This window comes from Talpa europaea (assembly GCF_964194135.1).
Source record: "Talpa europaea genome assembly, chromosome: 15".
NCBI lineage: Eukaryota > Metazoa > Chordata > Mammalia > Eulipotyphla > Talpidae > Talpa > Talpa europaea.
Genome location: NC_140083.1, coordinates 60159082 through 60181291, shown reverse-complemented (window position 1 = coordinate 60181291; position 22210 = coordinate 60159082). Strand labels below are relative to the sequence as shown.

General features: G+C 37.7%; 1 protein-coding gene across 3 annotated transcripts in view; it reads right to left on the bottom strand.

Annotated features, from left to right (window-relative positions):
* Positions 1 to 275: 275 nt before the first annotated feature.
* EPS8 (EGFR pathway substrate 8, signaling adaptor) overlaps positions 276 to 22210 on the bottom strand; it is a gene marked incomplete at both ends in the record, with an annotated part of 60404 nt that continues 38469 nt past the window's right edge. For 2 of the 3 annotated variants that reach the window (XM_084255377.1, XM_084255375.1), the window contains 6 exons: positions 276 to 389; positions 1980 to 2109; positions 2939 to 3119; positions 10540 to 10762; positions 19951 to 20094; positions 20902 to 21010. In XM_084255377.1, the coding sequence (XP_084111503.1) occupies positions 276 to 389; positions 1980 to 2109; positions 2939 to 3119; positions 10540 to 10762; positions 19951 to 20094; positions 20902 to 21010 (901 nt within the window). Of the gene's footprint in view, positions 390 to 1979; positions 2110 to 2938; positions 3120 to 10539; positions 10763 to 18883; positions 18920 to 19950; positions 20095 to 20901; positions 21011 to 22210 lie in introns of all 3 variants that reach the window. The other variant, XM_084255376.1, reaches the window with a different exon arrangement.

Genomic DNA, 22210 nt, shown 5'->3' with positions numbered 1-22210 from the left:
GGAAATAATTAACCCAATAAAAGAAATCTTATCTTGGAAAAGTATGAAAAATATTGCCCAAGGTCAAAAAATTGTATTTAAAAATTGTCAGCTTTAATAAAAATCATGGGCCCAGAAGCAAGTTCTCTGCTTACTTATTAGTTTGTACTGTCTCTTTATGGCAATAAATTAAGTATACCAAGAAATAAGAATCTGACATTCCCTTCATGGCTTCTTAAAACAAAGCACGTTGGAATAATGCCAAGAATAATGGAGTTCAAAAACAAATAAACAAATTAGTGACTGCTTCCCTCATCAAAAGATTCCACTCCTGAATCACTAGCAGCAGCACTGATTTTCTCCTGTCGCCTCCGCATGATTTCTTGCAACTCGGAGCTGCCACTGTTATCCTGAAAAATAAATATGGTTCAGACAAACTGGTTGCTGGTGTGTAGGCTGCAAATCATATCACAAAATGGCTCAGGGTGACATTCCCTTGTGTTTTTCTTCTACTATCTCTTGGGGAATGTGTGACATTTCTGGATTTCACAAACATCACATTTATAATTTTTATATTTATAAAGTGTCTTAAGGCAAATTCATTCACACAACTGATAAATCAGTGATGCATGTAGAATGAAGTGTGTTCCCTGAGAGAAAGAAGAATGCAATGGGGTGCTACATTATCAAGCAATCCTCTTTTGGTATAGAAACACACTCATCTGCATTTGGGGGATTCTAAATCAGGCTCTAAAATCAGACACTGAGTTTCCCTCCATATGGATCTGAACCTCCCACATCCCATTAACTCTTCTTTCCATGTCCCATCTCCGATGCCTGTGTGCTGTCCTTATTCCACTCTCATCAGTGGAAGCCTCTGGCAACATAAGTGAGTAACACTGATCTAGATGCAAGAGAAGGGTGTGGTGTGAAGGCAGGTGGGGCAGGTGAAGGACCTCAGTTAATCCACCTCTGCCTCAATGTACACCCAGAGAAATAGAGACCAGGAGGATGGAGGAGGGGAAAGTCAATGACTATAATAATTAGTCTTAGGAATATGGAACTTTCCATCATATCTTTAAGAAGCAATGTATGCATTCTCAATAAAATTAGAATGCATAATGGTAACAAAAGTGCCTAGCAAAAGATAAAACCTTATTTACTGTCAATATACAATGGCAATCAATGTCAAGGAAACATTTCCAGGGTGAAGGTCATTTCTCTTGACTCAGAGCAGTTACAGGGTTGTATGCATGAAGCTATTTTACTGTTGTTTAACTGCTAATTTATAATATACCTGCTAGAGATAATTAAGTAGTAATCTCCAACCAAAGTCTATATTCTTTCATTTCAGCCCAAGTATAATTTGCATGAAAGCTAAAAGCTGTGTGTAACCACCGAAAACTACTACCTTGCTTTGCCCATTTTAGGGAGAGGAGACTAGCGCAAGGTTATCTCATCTAAAAAATATTTACTTCCCTGCTTTCACACGGATACTTTCACTCAATAATTACCCTTCTGGGCTTCCTATTTTTGATGATCCCTACCTAGCATTTGTCCTCTGATTATTTAGATGTATAACTAGAACTGAGACTCACACAGTCAAGGTTTTATGACCTATCATCTCTAATGTACTAGAATCTCTAAACTAAGGACAGGCAGAAGAGTTCCAGACACTTAACACATGTTTATGCTCTTAAAAGTGAAGGTCCATTATTGTGTCAAAGTTAGAATTCCTAAAGCAACACTAAACACCTATAAAAAGAACATTTGGCTTTTCATTCCATTTCTCAAAGTACTTGCTCAAGCTTCATGTTACAAGAGCATTTACAATAAATAAATCTTGCAAATGGTCATTGATGGTGTCTAGTGACAAATTACAAAAGCTGAAACAAATACAGTTTTTCATGAAAGTGAAGTTGACCAATGTGGACAAAAACAGTTAACTAATTACACACTCTTAATTAATGCAGAAAACAGTACAGATTAACTTATCATACCTCTAATGCAGCTTTTTGTACAGTAATTTGGCTAAAGACTCGAGCCCCTTCAGGGCAGACTGTCCTCAGCTCATCTTTATTGAGAGAGAAAAGTTGCGCACCATTTAATACTCCAAGACTAGTGACAGTCCTAAAATAGAAAAATACAAGGAAAAAAGAGAGCATTAAAAATACCACCTGGAAAAAGAGAAAAATGTCTGGTCTGGCTCTGACTCTTTTGCAAGAGGTCTGCATGCTGGAACCGCTATGTATTCAGAACAGAGGCTAGGACCTTTCCTGAGGATGACTTCATAATCAGGCTGAGTGATTATGAATTATGGAAAAGAAGACAATTGATTATTATATGGTACTAATTACTAGAAATGTGGTGTTTCACAGAAGGACTAGGTAACTTTCTAGTTAACCAGGCAACAGACTAGTCAGTGTAGCTCAGTTTTTCAGTCATGCTGGGTGAGTTTATCATATGGCAAATTCTCCTGACTGCACATTGATCAAACAGTTCACTGGATCAAGTAACACATAAGATGTTTTGATTACAGGTATATTGACTCCTGACCATGGGTTTACCAAAGGAAAGGTTCTATTAGATATCTAGTTTTTTATTTGCCTGAGAATCTCTAGCCTGCAGCAGAAGAAAAGATTATGCTATAGAGCCTCTATGGTCTGGAAAGTGTAAGCAGCCCATCATCCTAGCCCCGTTGAAGCATGATGGGAGAGAATGAAAGCTATCAAGCTTCAAAACTGCTGAGAGTTCGGTTGGGATGAAAAGACAGCGCCACCTGAAAATCAGGTTAAATGATAGTTCTTTTTGCATCTTCCAATTCTTCTATCATTACCTGAGTGAGGTACAAAGCAACTGTAGACTGACATTTTTTGAGTCATTTGTAACATTTTAGCAATTAAGTTGCAAACAATGCAAGTTTTTCACACATAATTGTAAAGTGTTCTGTGACACTTACACAGGGTTGAAACCTTTTGACTGTAACCATGTCTTCACATCCTCTGGTGTGGAGTCGTAAGTGATGTTGATAACTGACATGTTCTGCCGTGGCACATGGAACTTCTTCTGAGCAGCGCTCCGGCCAATGGTCAGTCTGTGGATGAGCTCATCCTGTACCTCTTCCATCTGAGATTTCCTCCCTAGACACCAACACAGATTAGTTTCATTGTGAAAATTACCTAACACTTTGCCACTATCTCTGGATTCCCAATGCAAATAACCCTTTGACCCCAGCTGGACTTAAAATCTATATATCTACCATCTTTCCTCACTTTCATCCTTACCCAGTATAAATTCCATGATCAATTATTAATATCACTTCCTGGCTCGTCTCCTCTCTCTCCATTGTACTCACTTGGAAAAACCCCATCCCTTATCAAATCTGACTTTCTGCTTATTCTATGCCTGCACCTGCCTCCTGAGTATAACACAACAACACTGAATGATCTCATGTTAAATTCATAAGTATGAACCTCAACTGGGCTGTTCATGCTCCCTGACAATCACACCATACATCCTTAGGCTGGTGGTTCTCTACCAGAAAAAAATTTGTCCCCAGGGGAAAACTGGCAATGACTGGGATGTCACAACTTGGGGATGTCATAACACACACAGGCTAGTCTCCTACAACAGAGGATTCTCCAGGCCCACATGTCAACAGGGCTCAGCTTGAGAAATCCTGCCTCTTGACAAGGTAATAGCCCACCGACCCAGGCAACATCTTCTTTCTCTGCAAAACACCATCTATTCCTCAGTTCTTAGCCTGAGCTGGCGATCTTACGATCCTAATTTCTGAATAAAATAAACAAGTTAGGAGAGACCCTCCATAAGTTCCCCTAGCAGTTCTTACCAACCCGCACTACCCTTCCTCCTGCCCTCCCCACCACTGCATCTGAAATGCATCTTCCATGCTCCTAAAGCCAGCGCTCCAGATATGCACTAGACCTATATCCTCAGCCCACTTAAATAAATACCTTGGCAGTGATTTCTCTTCTATTATCCTATGTTACTAATTTTCCTCTTATACTGAATCAGTTCATCAGCACAAAAACATGCTATTATTTCATTATTATTTCCCCCACCTTAAAGCCAGTCCTTTCTTGCCCCCAAGTCACCTCTCAGCTGTCTATTTCTCCTATTCCCTTTTGGCAAAACGGGGAAAGCTGTTTATATTTGCTAACTTCAATTTCCTCTCTCCAATTCTCTCTTTAATCCATTGCAGTTAGGCTTTTGGTCCCATCCCTCTACCACGTCATGCTAGACCCCAATGGTCAAGTCCCAGTCCTTGTCTCATTTAATCTACCAGCAACATCTGAAAAAGAAACAGATATGTTGACTCCTGACCATGGGTTTACTAAAGGAAAGGTTCTATTAGATATCTAGTTTTTTATTTGCCTGAGAATCTCTAGCCTGCAGCAGAAGAAAAGATTATGCTATAGAACCTCTATGGTCTGGAAAGTGTAAGCAGCCCATCATCCTAGATCCAGTGAAGCATGATGGGGGAGAATGAAAGCTATCAAGCTTCAAAACTGCTGAATTTGACAATATTTGCTTATATTGTCTAAAAAATGTAAAAAATGATAAATGTTAAAATTTAAAAAATCTAAAAAAAATAAAATTAAGTTTTCACTATAAAAATTTTATTTATTTATTTATTAAAAAAAAAAAAAAACACTGCTGAGTTTGGTTGGGATGAAAAGACAGTGCTGCCTGATTTTCCTCCTGTCTCACTGGCCTCTCCTCCTTTTCTGAGTTTGCTCATCTCCTAGGTACCATTGAAGGGCTCCAGGGCACTGTCCTGGGACCTCTTCCCCACCTGCACTGGCTCCATCAAGAAGCACTGTGACTGGTCTCATGGTTTTAAATGCCATTTAAAAGCTATGACTGTGCAATCATTTCTCCAGTCCATGCTGTTTCCTAGAACTCAAGGTCCATACATGTCAACTATGCACTTGACATACTCATTTACATGTCTACTAGAGATCTCTATAACACATGTCAAGTCTGAATGACTTCCTGATGCTTGCTTTTCTGTTAGAATTCCCACCTTAGTTCATGGTGATTCTATTTTTCCAGTTCTTCTGGCAAAACATCATGAAGCTAAGCTCTATTCCCCTTTATTCTCTACTACATCCAACCCATCAGCAAATTGTCAGTCCCCACCCCCCCAAAAAAAAATAACCCTCAGATCTAACTACTTCACTCTCTCTTTCCTGTTACCAGCCTAGTCACAGTCTCCCTGTTTCTCCAACATGCCATTCCTTGCTCTTCATTCCTGTTTCAGAACAATAGTCAAATTACTCCCAAGAAAGGTGACTACATGCCCTCTGCCCCTCTCCAGCCCTGCTACTCTAGCTCACGGTGGTTTCCTTGGTGCATTTCAATGTGAGAACTTCTGCCTCAAATGCTCTTCACATAACTACATGGTTCACTTTCCCCAACTTGAGATCCCTCCCTACTATTTCCAGTGCAACCCCTTCCCATAATGTATTCCCTATTCACAAGGCTTTATTAGCCCCCATACTACTTATCACCCCCTACATTCTCTAACAACTGATTATCTTCTTTCATTAAAATGAATGCCTGAGGAGCCAATGAATTTTAGCCTGTTCTGTTTACTTTACTTGGACTACCTGGAAAAGTATAGAGCTTCAATCAATAGTCTTTGAATAATGAATGAGAGAGGCATTCTTCTGTTTTTTTCACTGAGAGACTTTGAAAAGCATCATGCACAAAGCCCTAACATAACTAGCTAGGAAAATGGAGGCCAAAGAGGAGAAATGTCCTGTTAAAACCACATTGTTCATCTGTAATCTGTAGCAGAATTTAGCTAGATCTGTGTTTTTAACACTCAATTCACAGCTATTTTACAGCCAAAGTAATTCAAAACTACTTTTGATCCACTGACTAAATCACCTACTATCCCTCTTCCCTACCCATTTTATACATAGGGTAAAGATGTACATATAAACTTTTATGTATAAGAAAAATAGTACAGAAATGAACATACAAGAAAGGGAGGATGCATGAAGGTGTGCATACACACACAAATATATTAACGTAATTGCATATCACCTTTAAGTATTAAGCACAATGAACTAAAAAAATATCTAATTAACTAACTTGGCAAGCAGCAATGCTGTGGTCACTCAGGGAGATTTTTGTGACCAATATTCAAAGAATTTTTTTTCAAGGAGTTTCTGAAAGTGGGAAATCAGTGAAAGTAGGAAATAATAAGATAGTGTATTTCAGCCTAATTTTTTTAATGCCTGAAACATTCAGGGAACCTTTTGAGAGGAGGTCAGAAGGAAGAGAAATGAGAGAAAAAGAGAGAGGGGGAATGAGGAGGCAGAGAGAATAAGGCAGGATACTGATTGCCAGATCTAAGTAATATCCACACGTGCATTTCATCAGTTAAGTCTTTTTAACCACTATATCATACTGCCGAAGACCATGAGTACATCTCAAAGGAAAACAACAAAAAAGTATCATCATGCTGCTCTCACCACATCATTTGCTTATCTACTGATTTACCTAGTGAATAATCACCTCTAGTCCCCAGCACAGTCGCCTTCTGTGAGGACAGAAACCTTTGCTCAAGTACCGCTAGGTTTGGGTTTCTATTCTCAATGTTCTAGCACACAACAAACCAGACAAACTTTATACCTCTTTCTAAAATAAGACTGATCACAAAAGATCAGACACAAATGAAAGGACTAATGTTTCAAAGGAAATAAATGAGAATCAACCAAAGTATCTTCAAACATGGTAAGAAGAGACCCTTTTGGAACCCTGATGTTCTGAGCTGTGTTTTTTTTTTTTTTTTAAAGATTTATCTATCTATCTATCTATCTATCTATCTATCTATCTATCTATCTATCTATCTATCGATCTATCTATCATCTATCTATCTATTTATTTATTTATACAAGCACTGGGTACAGTCAGAAGTGCGGGAGGGTGAGAGAATTCACCAGAGCCAGGGCGGGGAGCAGAGCAGGCAGAAGGACCGAAGTACACTGCTGAGGGGAGCAGCAAGTAGCAGGAGAGGTCTGCGCGCCATGTGAGACCCTCCTCTGGTGGCTGGGGAGCAGCCAGGGATCGAACTGGTGCTGCAGAGGCTGCGGGCAGCTTCGCAACCCAGCGCTCAACCGTTGCGCCACCGGGGAGGCCCTGAGCTGTGTTTTTTAACTTTCAGTTCACAGCTATTTTAGCTAGTTCACTTAATCTTTGAATAAATGAATGAGGAATGCATTCTGCTGAACAGCTTATGTGACATACGGCTGCAAGCAGCTAGGCAACAGGCCATTATGCTTCAGCCACAGGCGTCTGCTTTTCCTATCTGCTGTGTATTAATCACACATGTTGACCCTTGCTCCTTGTTCATGGCTATTTGGTAACATTTCTATGAGTGAGCACTCATTTTACAGTCCTTTAATTATTCTCAGCAGTCTACACAGTAAGTGTAGAATGTAGTCAGCATAAGTAGCCATATTTTGAAAGAAATCCAGTTACCAATAAACTTGTATATCTAGTTCTAAAAGACTATAGAGAAACTCCAGCATTCATTCAGAAAAAAAATATTTTCCAAAAATGTACTCAAGAGAAAGCTATCAAAAAAATCCTATTTTGGGCCTCCCTGGTGGCACATGGGTTAAAGACACAGCACTATTAAGCTATTGCCAGCCAGGGTAACATCCCCGCCAGGGAGCTAACCCACATGGTACAGCAGACCTCTCCTGTCTCACCCACTGCTCCCCTCAGCAACGTATTTCATTAGATCTGCCTATTTTGCTCCCCATTCTGTCTCTGGAGAATCCTCTCACCCCCTACACCTCTGGCCTACATCCCAGTTCTTATGTGCATAAATAAAACAAATCTTTAAAAAAAGAAAATCTTATTTTATAAAAAAAAAACTCTTAAAGTTTATGCTATAATTCTGAGATATCTTTTAAAAACTTTATGTAAATAATAAAAAATAGAATTCTCTTAAGGAAACAAGTATGTGTGTTAATCTGGGGAGAGATGTTCATATTTTATATACCAATGTCATCCTTGTACTTGAGGAAACAAATTTGAAAGTGATGAGTCGCAATTATCAGGAGAGTTCTCTATCTTTAAAGTATTCTAACTATGCCTCTTTCCCATTCTGTTATTCTTAGTTTCTTAGACTAGGACAAAGAACAAACTGTCCCAACCCACAGACTGTTCCAGATGGGAACAGGGTGCCTATGAACTCTGATCCTAGGGATGGAAAAAGAAGGGACACTGTGTCAAAGATTACTATGCTGGTATATCAAAGGAGGAAATGTTACAAACTTATGGTAAGAAGGAAGGAAAAAAAAAATAGTCATTTTTAAGAGGGAAATGTTCCTTAGGGAAATAAAAAAAAAATATTTATAGGACTTCCTCTTCTCAAAACTATGTCTTTGGCACCTTTGAAAAAAATCAAAGTATCTTTTTTTTAAAAAAGAATTTTACATTTAGTAGCATATTATTTGTACACATTCACATTCTCACACAAACACAGAGTTTTTACTGCATAGAAAGACTTAGCTGTTTTCCTAAAACTTCCTTTTTCCGTTTTTTTTTTTTTTTTTTTGTAAGATCAAGATGTGGATAAGAAGATGATTTTAATTGCTTAGACTTTGGGAGAGGAAGTATAAAATAAGCTTACACTTATTACAGTTAGTCATAATTTCCAGAACTGAGTAGTCATAGTTTTACTGTCTTTTTTCAATTTTTCAATTTATGATGACCACACTGAATAAATAACATCGTAACTATGATGACTTATTGAGATGAGAAAACAGGGAAAAATGAAAGATAAAAGATTCAATGATTGTAAACTCAAATCTCAAACATCCATTCTCAGCTATAAATTTAGTAATTTAATACATGTATTTGGTGTTAGAGATGAGATTTGATATGGAAGAGTGTTTAGGAGGCACTCCTTTTCCCACAATATAGACTGAACAAAACAGAAACAGATTGATCAACTGCAGGTAAAGTATGTTTATATGGAGGAAAAAACCCAGAACTGGGCCTCCCCTGGTGGTGCAGGTGGTTGAGCGCCACACTGTGAACCTGTCCACAGCCTCTGCAGCACCGGTTCGATCCCAGCCAGCCAGCCAGGTTCCTACATGGCCTGACAGACCTCTCCTGTTGCACCCACTGCTCCCCTCAGCAGTGTATTTTGTCAATCTGCCTGTTCTGTTCCCCACTCTGTCTCTGGTGAATCCTCTCACCCTCCCGCATATCTGGCCTATACCCTGGTTCTTGTATAAATAAATAAATAAATCTTTAAAAAAAAAAAAGCAACAAAAAACCCAGAAGTGAGCCCTCAGAGAGGCCCATATTGAAAAAATGAAAGAGATCATTTTCATACACACACACAGAGCACAAGAGATACCCTTTATATACTTCTTATATTGAGGAAAAAGATTCCTTGGTCAGTATTCACAGAATTTTTATATATCAAGTATAGGCAGACCACAGTAACTTCACAGCAGTTTAAAATCATAATTTGAAGTTTAAACAGACAAGCCAAATTCTGTAAGGTAAAGCATAATAAAAATTAGAATTAACCTAAGTTTTCATTGATATATGCTCTTATTCCCAATACTAATAAGGCTAAAACAGAATTGGCCATGCTTATTTACTTGTAGCTTATTTAAATCTGGTTTTAATAAAACCATTCATATAAAAAATTTAAGTTTAAAATATGAAGTTGAAGTCTAAATCACATGAAATCTGAATATGGAGGGCAATGAAACTGTTACTGGCAGGGATTATACTGAGCTAGTGTGACTAAGTATGTACATGAGAATAACAAATATGAAGAGGAGGAGCAGGAAAAGGGAGGTGATTTGACAGTAGCAAATATTTATTCACTGCTTAAAATGTATCATGCTGGTCAAAGCCAATCAGGGTTTCTCAACCTCGCCACCATAGTTATTTTGGGCCAGATAAATCTGATTGGGAACTATTTGCTTACTGTGAGGCATCACTAAACATCCCTGGCTTCTACCCATTAGATGCCATTAGCATCCTCCCATATGTGATCAAAACATGTCTCTAGACAATACCAAATATCCCTGGAGGAGAGGGGGAAATTCACTCCAGTCAGAGAACAACTGGTCTAATCATCTCATTAAATCCTCACAATTACTCTAAAGCACACCCATCTTTCATACCTTGAAATATAGATAGGATTATTAAATTGGTGAAAGCCTGAACCAGTAAGTGATGTTTCCCTACACAAACTGAAGTACGTCTGGTTCCAGAGTCTGCAATCAACCACCCCGATATACTGAAATGTATATAGAGATGCACACAGTAGGGCATAAAAAGAACTTGTTTCATAGAACTACTTGGACTTGAAAAGTCAAGTGAAACCCTTGCAATCTATGAGGTACCATGCAAGTATAAAAAACTACTATCTATGTTTAATCACCTTTAATGTGACTGGACTCAGTCATAAACACTGTTCTACTAAGCTGTGCTTTTAGTCAGTGCTTGGAAGAAATTGCATGTTTTTTGCCTCCCTGGGAAACTTACGGTCCACGGGAAGTTGCTTGTGTCTCTGGCTATCACGTGCAATGCTGCCACCACTGTCACTGGAGCTGCTGTTCTGACGGGTCACATTTGCCGGGACCTTCGGCACAGGCACAGGTGCTGGAGTAGAGGGCGGAAGAGGGACAGGAACAGGAGCTGGTGTCGGAGGAGGTGATGGAGCCAAAGGGGTATCAGTAGGTCTGGGACCATACTCCATCCTTTGTTTCTATAAACAGACAAATAAATAATTTGAAATTTAAGAATAATAAACCTAGGCCAGGAAAACAAATTATACTTTGACATGCTGGTGTTGGCCATTTATTTGTAAACTTGCTTGCAAATCCATAGTATAGTATGTGTATGTAAGTACACATACACCTCCAATTTAATATGGTATAAGAATCATTAAATACTCTTTTAAATAGGCTAAGTATTTAAAACCAAAATGTAACTTAAGGAGTGCTAAGTATCTATCAATAGCAAACAGCTGTATGTAGTAACAAATGCCAAGAAAACTAAATTAAGGCTTGGAGTCACCCAAGACCAAGGTAGGACTAAAGATGCCTGATCATAATTCCAATAACAAGGATTTCTAACATAATTTTAGTTACCCCTTATTTTAAGTGTACACTATATTCAAAATGTTTAATTCTGCTGTTTCCAAGAAATCCATTAAGAAGAGGGGTGGCAGTTCTCTAAATAAAGCACTTTGCTTTAAAAAAGCAAATAATTTTAAACTGTTTGTAAAAACTTTTCAAGTCATAAGCCTTCTGCCATCACCTTAATGCTTATGCATGAAAAGTTGAAATTCTTGCTAAAATGGGAATGTTATAGGGTAGATGGTGGTGACAATAATGATAGGACTTTTATTAAATTTGTATGACTGCAATTCACATACATATAGTAGAAATGACATTGTAGGGATTCATATTTTTAAAGGAGGATGTGATAGAATACACAGTAGTTTTTAAAATTCTACATCAACCATATGTATGCATTTTCCCTATTAAACAACACAAAATAGGGGCCTCCCTAGTGGTTTAAGGGTTAAGTCTCAGTGCTATCACTGATGGCCTGAGTTTGATTCCCAGCCAGGGAGCTAACCCACATGGCACAGCAGAACTCTCCCATCACACCCGCTGCTCCCCTCAGCAGTATATTTCAGTAGATCCACCTGTTCTGCTCCCCACTCTTCTCTGGTGAATCCTCTCACCCTGTACCTCTGGCCTACACCCCAATTCTTCTATGCATAAATGAATCTTAAAAAAATAAACAACACAAAATAGTTAAAACTTTAAGCAAAATACTTTTGAATAACAGATAACTGCATCATAACAAACTCCAAATTCTCAAAAGGCACTTTGGGGGATTGACAGGGGTTACTGATAGGATTAAAGATATAGAGCAATGACTCATAATCTAGGTTAAGTTTAGATACAGCACTGACACAATTTTAATTATCCTAAAGGTCAGGATTAGCAAGATAAAATTCAAAAAGCTGGCCTTTTGGTAATCTGGTCCTTTGGTTAAAAAAGTATTTATTTTTAATTTCTAAATTGGCCCAAATATAAGTGTGGAGTGATTATAAGAAGCCTCCCCAATTTCCACAGAGATCAAAAACATAATACACACCACACAGACATACACCTGTTAATTAAATCATCACTCTAAATCAGCACATCCACTGACATCACAGTGGCCCCCATGGGAAATAATACTGTGAAAATCAGCTGGGTGGGGAGCCCTGGGACTTATAAAGCTACCAGGCAGCAACCCATGGGTGGAGAATGATGAAAGGGTGTTGAGCAAACTTGGAAGTAGAACTGAGAGAAGCATCTGTAAAGTTGCTGGATATTGGCGGGAAGAGGTGGAGGTAGAAGGAGCAGAGAGAAAGGAAAAGAACAAGTACAGGGGCTAAGATCCAGAGAACAAGCTGTGACACAGATGGGAAAGAATCAGACTGCTACCCCTTCCCCAAACATTCAAGGCCTAGAAACATTTCTAATACACTCAATAAGCTTATTGGTTTTATCGCTATAGTAATTATTATCCCCTACAAAACAATGTTCCTATATTTGGGCCAATAAAACATCTAAAGCTATCAAAATACAGCAAACATTCACACACAGTACTTAGCACACACCAAAGTTATCTGAACTGGATATACAGTGTTTCCTGGGCATGAATTTGCTTGGCACATCATTTCACGAACTGTTAGTGAAAGCTCACAGGAGGATTTCAAGAGTCAGACTTTACTGTTTTTGAAGCTTAAGCAAAAAATGCTATCCATTCCACATTCCACAATATGATTCATACTTTTTCCCTCTCATAAAAACAAGAACAGCTAGTGTTTTGCTACCCATCCAATAATACTGTGAAAAAATGAATGAAACACACGTGTCATTGTCACATTCAAGCCTGAAGACAGGCTCACCAAATCATCTATCTGTGCCTGCTCTCTGTCACCTGTCATTGCTATAAAATGCAACATTACCAGTGTAATATATATTTGATTCCAGTAAACAGAAAGCATATGAACAATTTTTATAAATTATGTCACTTGCGTATTTCCCTCTTTCCTTGACCCCCTCTTCCTGCCTCATGCTTCCAGTCTCTGCAGTGAGCAGCAGGTAAAAGACCCTCCTTGAATCATTTCAGTCTGTCCTGAAATGGCAACCAAGGCAGCTTTTCCATGGAAACTGATCTGTCATTCCTGCTGTGGAGGAGAGAGAATGAGCACTGACTGTGAAATCACTCCTCTATCCTCTCCCTCTCTTCTTCACTCCCCTTTACCTACACCCAATATCTGCTCTTTCCTTGAGACTTCTGGCTCTTGTGAGAGATAGAAACTGTGAAGGGAAGAGTAGTCACTGGGTGGTAGGTCCACAGCATTTGACTAGTGGGTGGGTTAAAGCTTCTGTGCAGCAAAAGGGACATTAACCAAAACAAGAGACACCCCACTGATTGGGGAAAAAAATCTTTGCACAACTTCTGGTTGGAGTGAGGAATCCTCAACTTACGAGAAGTCATGCTGAGAGGAACTGCACCCTGATCTTTCTTCTTCTGAACTGAGAATGCTGAAGCTCCAAAAAAAAATCCTGACCAACTCTCCCAGTTGGCCTGGGATTTTCCTCAGTATTCTTGAGACTTCTTGAGACTTTCTCAGTATTTGCTGGACTATCAGGAACATGAAAATTCCACCCTACAGGCCTTTTGGTTGAGAGCAAGCTGGGATGATATGCCACCTATGTGTGGACCTACTTCTGTACAGTGACTGTCGCTTCCAAACTTCTGTCTTTTATTTTCCACAAATATATTTAAAGGTGTTTTTTTTTAAACTTTTTCTCTTTCTGAAAAAAATAAGAATTACAAGACCCCATGGCAAACAGACTTTCCTATTGACAATTAAATCAGAATGAGACACTTTCCTTTGGTCACTAAAGCTGAATAGAAATTCTCAAGGATTAAAGAAAGTTATTTAGAGGTAAGGTCCTGACTCATGCAAGATAATGCTTCAGAAGGGGAAATGATGCAAGCAAACCCAACATGGTGATTAAAATTGAATTGTTCTCAAAAAAAATGTAACCTACATAGTGTTTTTCCCCTCTAAATTTTGTCTCTTTTGAACTCTGCAGTGAAAACCAGGCACAGCTGGAACATTTGGAGGGTGTTAAGTCCAGAGACTGAATCCAAAAAAATTATATTAAAAAGAAGTGCCACAAGGGAACAAATGTGGGTTACCTCTGACAGCTCGCCCAGTAATTGCTATTAGGAAAATGGAGCAAACCAAATCAAATGAGAAAACGAACACAGGAGATGGAACTAAAATAATAACAATTATAATTCACATCCAACATCAGAAAACATGAGCAAATTAGATTTTGACAGTAAAATTACCCACCCCCAAATCAACCAGTGAAGGAGCTTACAAATATAATTCATTTCCGTCACTCTGATCTAGCCATGGACAATGAATTATATACAATCACATTACAGTATAAACACTTTAGAGTATTTCAGTAACTATTTGTGCAGTCAGAGCACTGTGTTTTCAAAATATTAAGATTAGGTTTATCTTATTCTTATGACCTATTAAGACGACAACCAGAGCACATTCAATGAAGACTAATTCTTTATTTAAGTTGATCTTACAAAAGGAGATCTGTATCCTGTGTATTTTTGTGAGCTTCAGTTTTGAACTTGTAAACAATCCAAACAAATATTTTATGATCCTGTATATGTGTGTGTTAGGCAGTAATAATACATAAATAAAGGGGGGGATAAGAGTAGGTATTATTCACATTATCATAAGATTATTTGAGAAAATGTCAACATAAAGCAAAATGAACAGCAGCCATCTTTGTCTCAACACTATGTCTCTGATTTATGGATCAATAGAATGTTCTGAGAGTAACTTAAAAAAAAGGAATTTTAGAGAACTGAATATTATCATGCAGTTGGTCTGCTAGAGTGAATATGAAGGCATCTTTAGTAAAATAGTCACTGTCCAGCAATATCTGGATATCTGAATTGATCTTGAAAGAACATTCACAGCATGGGACAAAATGAGTAGTGCCAGAGGTTTGTTTAGTGGTCACCTGTAGAGAGTATTTCTACTTCTAATGCAGGACTATTGAATACATGTGTAGAAAAGAACAAAATTTTATATCCACCCTGGATTGTGTGGCTAATTCCCATCTCGCAGCTGAACAAATTGGAGCACAGAAAAATAAAATGATTTCTTTAAGATCACACAGCTAGTTAGTAGAACTGGGACAAAAATCCTTCTCTACTAATGCCTATGCTGGATCTTTTATAGTATCCCAGCACCTCCTGCTAGGAAATAAAGACGACAGGAAACTTTCTCTTAAATTGCAGGATCTTAATGAGCAGACATTCACAAAAATGTGTGCCTTCATAGAGTAAGACCAGCTACGATAATAAGAAGCACATAGACTCAGTAACAAATAAAAGACTTCTTGTAGTGGAATCTTTGAGTATATCAGAAATAAGGGCAGGGGAGGGGCTGGTTTCTGCTCTCAACACAAAGCCTGAGAATCTACATTGGCAGAGAGTAATGCTAGCAGATGAAGAATCACAGTGCTTCTGAATCAAATCAAAAGAAATATCAGGGAACTTTACATGGAAAGCAGATTCCAGGTGGGGAGAAAGCACCCTGGATGTCCATCTGTTGCCTTGCTCAAAACTACAAAGCCCTGGAATGCTCTACCACATGATTTTCATCCAAAGAGATGACATTTATCTTCATCTATCCATAATCTCTCAAAAGCATTTACTTCCTTTTCCCTGTGGTCTCATTTAGTCTTGTTTTATGTTTCCTATCTTTCATAAATGTTTTACTACCTCCTTTTATTTTTAAAACTTTGCAGATGTCATGAGGGAAACACAATAGGTGGGAATGGCTGTCTTTATGAAGCTGTTAAAAAAATCACTCTAAATGTGAGGATATTAAATGGTGTGGACTCTCAGGGATGTCAGGTGGTGATTTGACATCTATCTGTGACTGCTGCCAGGTACCAGCATCCCCGCCAGCTGATGAGAACCTCTAAACACAAGTAGGCGACCAGGCAAGGGCTGCTCTTATGCCCTCCACCCAGGAACTGCCACCATTTACACTACTTCTTTTTTTATTATTATAAATTTTATTTTTATATTCCCCATACAATTATGACCCCCTTATTTTGACCCCAATCCCTCCCCTCCCTGCCCCCCACCCGCCATAGAGTGTCTCTGGTTCATAGTTATTTGTTGATTTTGATTTTTACTTTCTTATAGTTATTCTTTTTCCTGGACTATTACTCAGCATTCAAAAAAGATAAACACATGCAATTTGCTGCAACATGGATGGCGCTGGAAGGGATCATGCTCAGCGAAATAAGCCAGAAAGAAAAAGAAAAATACTAGATGGTCTCACTCATAGCATTTACACTACTTCTTTACAGGAAAACTAAGTATACAAAAATAAAAGGCACAGCTGTGAGAACTGAAAACTATTTGTGACTTGATGTTTCATGGAAATAGTTTATATCTAATTCCCTTAGTTAACTAACTCCCTCATTTAACATAACAAGATGTCTACTTTCTAAGTAAATCATATAACTTGGGTTATTTTCCTAAATGATTAAGAAAATGAAAGAATTGATGAAATGCAAGGAATGGATGTATATAGGAAAAATCAAACTTGGGGGATGGGGGCCGATCAGATCAACTTTTATCAAAAGACAGGACAATGCAAGCAAAAGCTATTCTTAGAAAATGACACTTTAAGCAATCACACAATGAAAACAGTCTGTCTACAACATGAGATGACCTTCTTTTCTAAACATTATTCCCCACAATAGTTGAGTACATCGGAGTACATGCTCCGATTCCCACAGACCTGGATCCCAATCCTGGCTTAATGCAGCTGTGTGACTAAGGGCAACTTCCTCCTCTGTATCTCAGTTTCCTCACACACCAAGTGTGCCCACTTTCTTGGGTTGTTGTGGGCAATAACTGAATTAGTATTGGTGAATGGCCTAAATAATGCCTGGCACAGCAGGAGCACTGATTTGGGACTGTATTATCACTGCTACTGTAAATGTGAAACACAAGCAATGAATGAATCATCAGACACCTTTCTTCAATATAGTACAGTGGTGGAAAGTGTTTCTCTTAGAAGTTTTTCTTAATTTCTTCAAAATTTGGTATCACTGGATGGAAGACACAGGGTTGAAAGAGGGTGCCGGCCATTACTAATGAGAGCAGGTCTCAGTTTCTAACTCTAAGCACAGAGGGAAGTCCAAAGTCAATGCAGACATCTTAGAGCTTGGGCTGTAGACATAGGCCTTTAGGGAGATCTGCTCAGTCTTTTTTTTTTTTTTTTTTCATCAAGTGTGAGATGTAATAAATTCTGGAGGTGAAGACATAAAACTGCTATTCATATGTTTATAATCCAGTGTTTCTGTGAGGGCTAGGGTGTGTGGCTCACAGGCATCTTCATAAAATGGTGGCAGAATTTTTCTTCAGATATTTTAGATAAAGGTATCTGGTTACACTGCTGCAGACATAAAATTATTGGCATAAACTTCCAAGGATGCTTTTTTTCTTTTTTCTATCTTACTCTATCCATTCGTCGTGTGTGTGTGTGTGTGTGTGTGTGTGTGTGTGCGCGCGCGCGCGCATGAGAGAGAGAGAGATTGAGAGAGAGATTAAGACAGACAGACAGACAGACAGACAGACAGAAGAGACTTTGAGAATAGGAGTCCTTTTAGGTTAGTTTTTCTGCCAGATAGAACACTGTCAAGTTTGCTTATTAAAATTTTGTAAGACTTTGGTGGTTTGTTAGGCTCATTGCCATGTTTTCAAGAAGTAACAAAAATAGATTATTTTTAACACCTTTAAATGTAGGGTCCTCAACTGAAACACTTACACACTCAACTTTTATATATATCTTTGCATATAGTCATTGCATTCAGAGTTGCATCCAGAAAATTCCATGACAGACACTGTTAAAAGAATTCAAAAGAAACTGTCCAAACAGGCAATTCTACAAGTTTCAATTTACATAAAGTAGCAAAAAAAAAACGACAACAACAACAACAAACTCCCATAACTTGTAAGGACTTAAAAATGTTCTCAGTTGTGCCAAAATTGACAAAAATGTAAGGTGAGGCTCTGTCCAAGAAAGGAGGAATAGTTTGTTCTCAAAAGGTACTCTGTCTACCTATGTATTGATAGTTTTGGTTCAATTTTAGACAGAAGCAAACTTTAAACAGAAATGTCAACTTAGGCTCAATTAGGGGATCAAAATTGAAGAAAAGGTAACAGAGCAATAAACAGGAAAAGAGAGGTAAAATTCCTTAGAAAATCTCAGGTGGGGGTAACACTTAAAGTTGACATTATTTTAAGTTCTGGGTATCTTATTTTAATGATGTTTGCCTATTTCTGGCAATCATACACATAGTTAAAAACAAACTCGGAAAATTGGTTTTTAACAGCTAAAATATCAACTCTTGGCTTCTGCTAGTATAGCAAGGGATGTCTTTTGCCAACAGTTCTTATAGATTATCGTGAATTAAATGTTAAAAATAATCTATACATCTTACAGGGACTATGCTCTAACATTGATTATGCACAAATTCCAAGTGTATGCTCGTTCATGCTGATATAAGGCATTCAGTTAAAATCTCCATTGGAAACAACATGAAAAATGGACACTGATAAACTAGAGAAGCCTATATTGTATCAGTAGCCAAACTCAAAATTAGAAAAAAAAAAAGGAAAGAAAAATGTATAGGTACGAAAGTTCACTTCAAAAATCCACGGGAAACAGAATAGACCATACCTTGAATAACTCAAATTCCTTCTTTGGCATCAACAGCTAATGACAAATGATGAACATAAAATAAGTCCATGACAGATATTCATATCACGTCAGTGAAAACACAGCACAGCAAACAGCCCTACCACTTTAAATTATAAGGATATAGCAATTACACACTGATTTTAATAAGACCAAAATCACCTTGGATAAACGCAGGTCCTGTATGAGGCTTGAATGCCCTGAGGAACCAAAAACATGGTCCCAGCAGCTCTCTAGGCTTGGACAATCAGTATTTTATTGAGCTAGAGCTGGTATGAAAGTTAACTATTTCACTGTATATTTTATGTGGCTTCTATTCAAATTTATGATATTAACATGGGGTAAGACATGATCTTTTACTCAAGATTCTGAAAATTAAAAATAATTCTCTCTGGAGGCAGGAGAATGAAGCCACAACAGCATTTCTACATGGGATAGTCCATCCAGTCTGTCTCTACTGGTAGATCTAACTAGAGAGACTATCACAGGCCAAAAATTTTAAGAATTAATAGTAAATTCAGATATTTGGATGAATGCATGAACCAGGGTCACTGAAATACTGAAAATGTGAAAAGAATTACTCACTATTCGATAGAGAAAAAGTCTCTACCTACCATATATCATAAGTTTTCATCTTAAAATGAAGATAGGGAAAATATTATGGTCTTACTGAATAAAATACTCTTGTGTTAGTACAAGTATAAGGTTCATTAATGGCAGGACATTTAAAAGAATGAGGGCAAAGTCTGTGAAGATGAACTCTGAATAGTCCACCTACTATCTCAGCGCCATTCTCTATCAAGAGGAAACCATTCGATAGGTAGGCTATGAGTGAAGAGGCAGAAATACGATTTCTCCAAGTACTGGACCAAAACAAGATTCAAACAGTCACTTACTGGATCTCATCTATGCACCTAAACATCCTAGAAAAAGCTGTACAGCCAATTAAGTCTTAATATAGCTAATACACAAATGGCACGAAAATCCCATTTAAGAGTGATGACTGAAACTCTGTAAAAATTAAATTTTCCTTAAAAATCCATAATTACCTGTATGGTATGAGTATAAGGTGGATCAGCACGCCCTAACCCAGATTCTGGAGGTCTCACAATATCCAAAATGTTATTTGGCACAAATCCAGAGTCTCCATTTGCATTTCGAACTTTCCACCATTGCTTCCTGTCATCAAGAATCTATCAGCATGCAAGAAAACAAAGGCATCATTTCTTTCAATCTATGAAAGAAACTCAATTTTCATTCTTGGACCAAGAAACTGTCTTCACATCTAATAAGTTGATGTGTCATCACTATCTTGGGGGTAGAAATTCTTAAGCATTACAATTTCTAGTACAACAGAACAGGATCAGTGCCAATACTGTAAATCTACCCAAAGCCCAGCCTATTTCCAAGAATGTCTTACTATTTATATTATAATAAGTACTTAAAAGTAACTAAAATGCATCCCTTGGAAAAGTTTATTTTACCTTTGCCAAACAAAAGAAAAGCACAAAAAACTTTTTTTTTTTTAAGAAACCATTGTGACCATCCTTATTATATATATAAGAAAATGAACTCTCAGTAAAAACCTAAGAAAGAGATATGGTGGGTCACACTAGATTATTCCCCAAGCCATTACTCACTCACTGCTGATTACATTTCTTAGAGAGTGCTAAGATAGAAAAAAATCTTATTAAAATATGATGCATCTACATCTGAATAGAAAACTAATCTTGATTCCAAAATTGTTAAGAATCCAGAAAAAAAGAAGAAAGCAAGTCAAAGAAATACAGCCTCATCCTACCCCACAAAAATATAAACAAGCAGATTAAGCAGTAAGGTATAGCTATATATAATATGCTACCTCCTAGGTAAAATAAAAAATACTGAGGAATAATTTCTCAGTGACCTCAGCATTTTTTTGAGGACGGTTTAGGTATCTACCCAAAGAGAAATACAATAAAACTATTTTATTATGAGTAAAAAAGGTAAAATCCTATTACCTCTAAGATATCATCCTTTACAACTGACAGCTCACTGTGGTTCCTTGCCTTAAATTCATACCTGGATTTAGCATATTTCTTGGGCTGTGTTTGGAGTGGCTCATAATTTCTATAAAATGAAAGAAAAAAATATTTTTGGTTAGCTCTTCTCAAGGGATTGAAAAAAAAAGAAGTGAACATTAAGGGTGAAACATTAAGGCAAGTCAATTCCTATCAGAGAATATTCTGACATTATTCAGTTCTTTATTAAATCAATAAAATAAATCTACAAATACTGGGTAACCACAATGCACTAGGTGTGGTCTTAAGATAGAATATGATAAAAGTTTTCTAGCATCAATATGTACTATAACTCTGAACACACATAAGAAATGTACTCAAGTGGTTTTCTAGTCATTCAGCTGTGAAAAACCATCCCTTTTTACTGGAGTGATGGGAAAAAAAGAAAGGTAAGAATTACTAATCTGATTTCTAGAATATTACCATCTAAAACAGAAGAAAACAAAAAAGAAAAAGAAAATATTAGTAACAAATTAGCCCAGAAAAATTTCAGTGGAATAATTTTAAACTTTAAAACTGATTTTTACATTTACTGAAAATTGAATCTATAATGAAAACTTACTTCATATGCTGGTGTTTTCCAAAATGTGTTATTCATTGCTGACTTCTTTTTATATAAAATTTAATACGCTACTGGGACCCTTAGAGTAATACCACTGTCACTATTCCTGACAAAAAAAACATTTTTAATTCCATCTATTTCCGATTCTACTAAGAGTATATAAACAATAAGTAGAGGGCATACAGTACTGGTGCTGACAGGTTTTCAAGTAGGTCACTATGATAAACTTTTCTATTCCATAGGGCTTCCCCGGTGGCACAGCGGATTCAGCGCCACACTGTGAAGGTGCCTGCAGCCTCTGCAAAGCGGGTTCGATTTCCAGCCGGCCATGGAGAAACCCACATGGTGTACAGACCTCTCCTGCCTCGCCCACTGCTCTCCTCAGCAGTGTCTTTGGTCCATCTGCCTGTTCTGCTCCCCACTCTGTCTCTGGTGAATTCTCTCACCCTCCTGCACCTCTGACTTGTACCCCAGTTCTTGTATAAATAAATCTTAAAAAAAAGAAAGAAACTACCTACTCCAATTCATCTAAGGGGTCATTTTCCCACATCACTGTTACCAATATTGCACCCCCTTCTCTTTCTTGCATATATACATGGTTTGGCCTCTGTATAAACCTTAATTGTAGTCACTAGACAACAAAATGAAAAAATGAATCTATTATAATTCCCTTATTTCTCCCCCTAT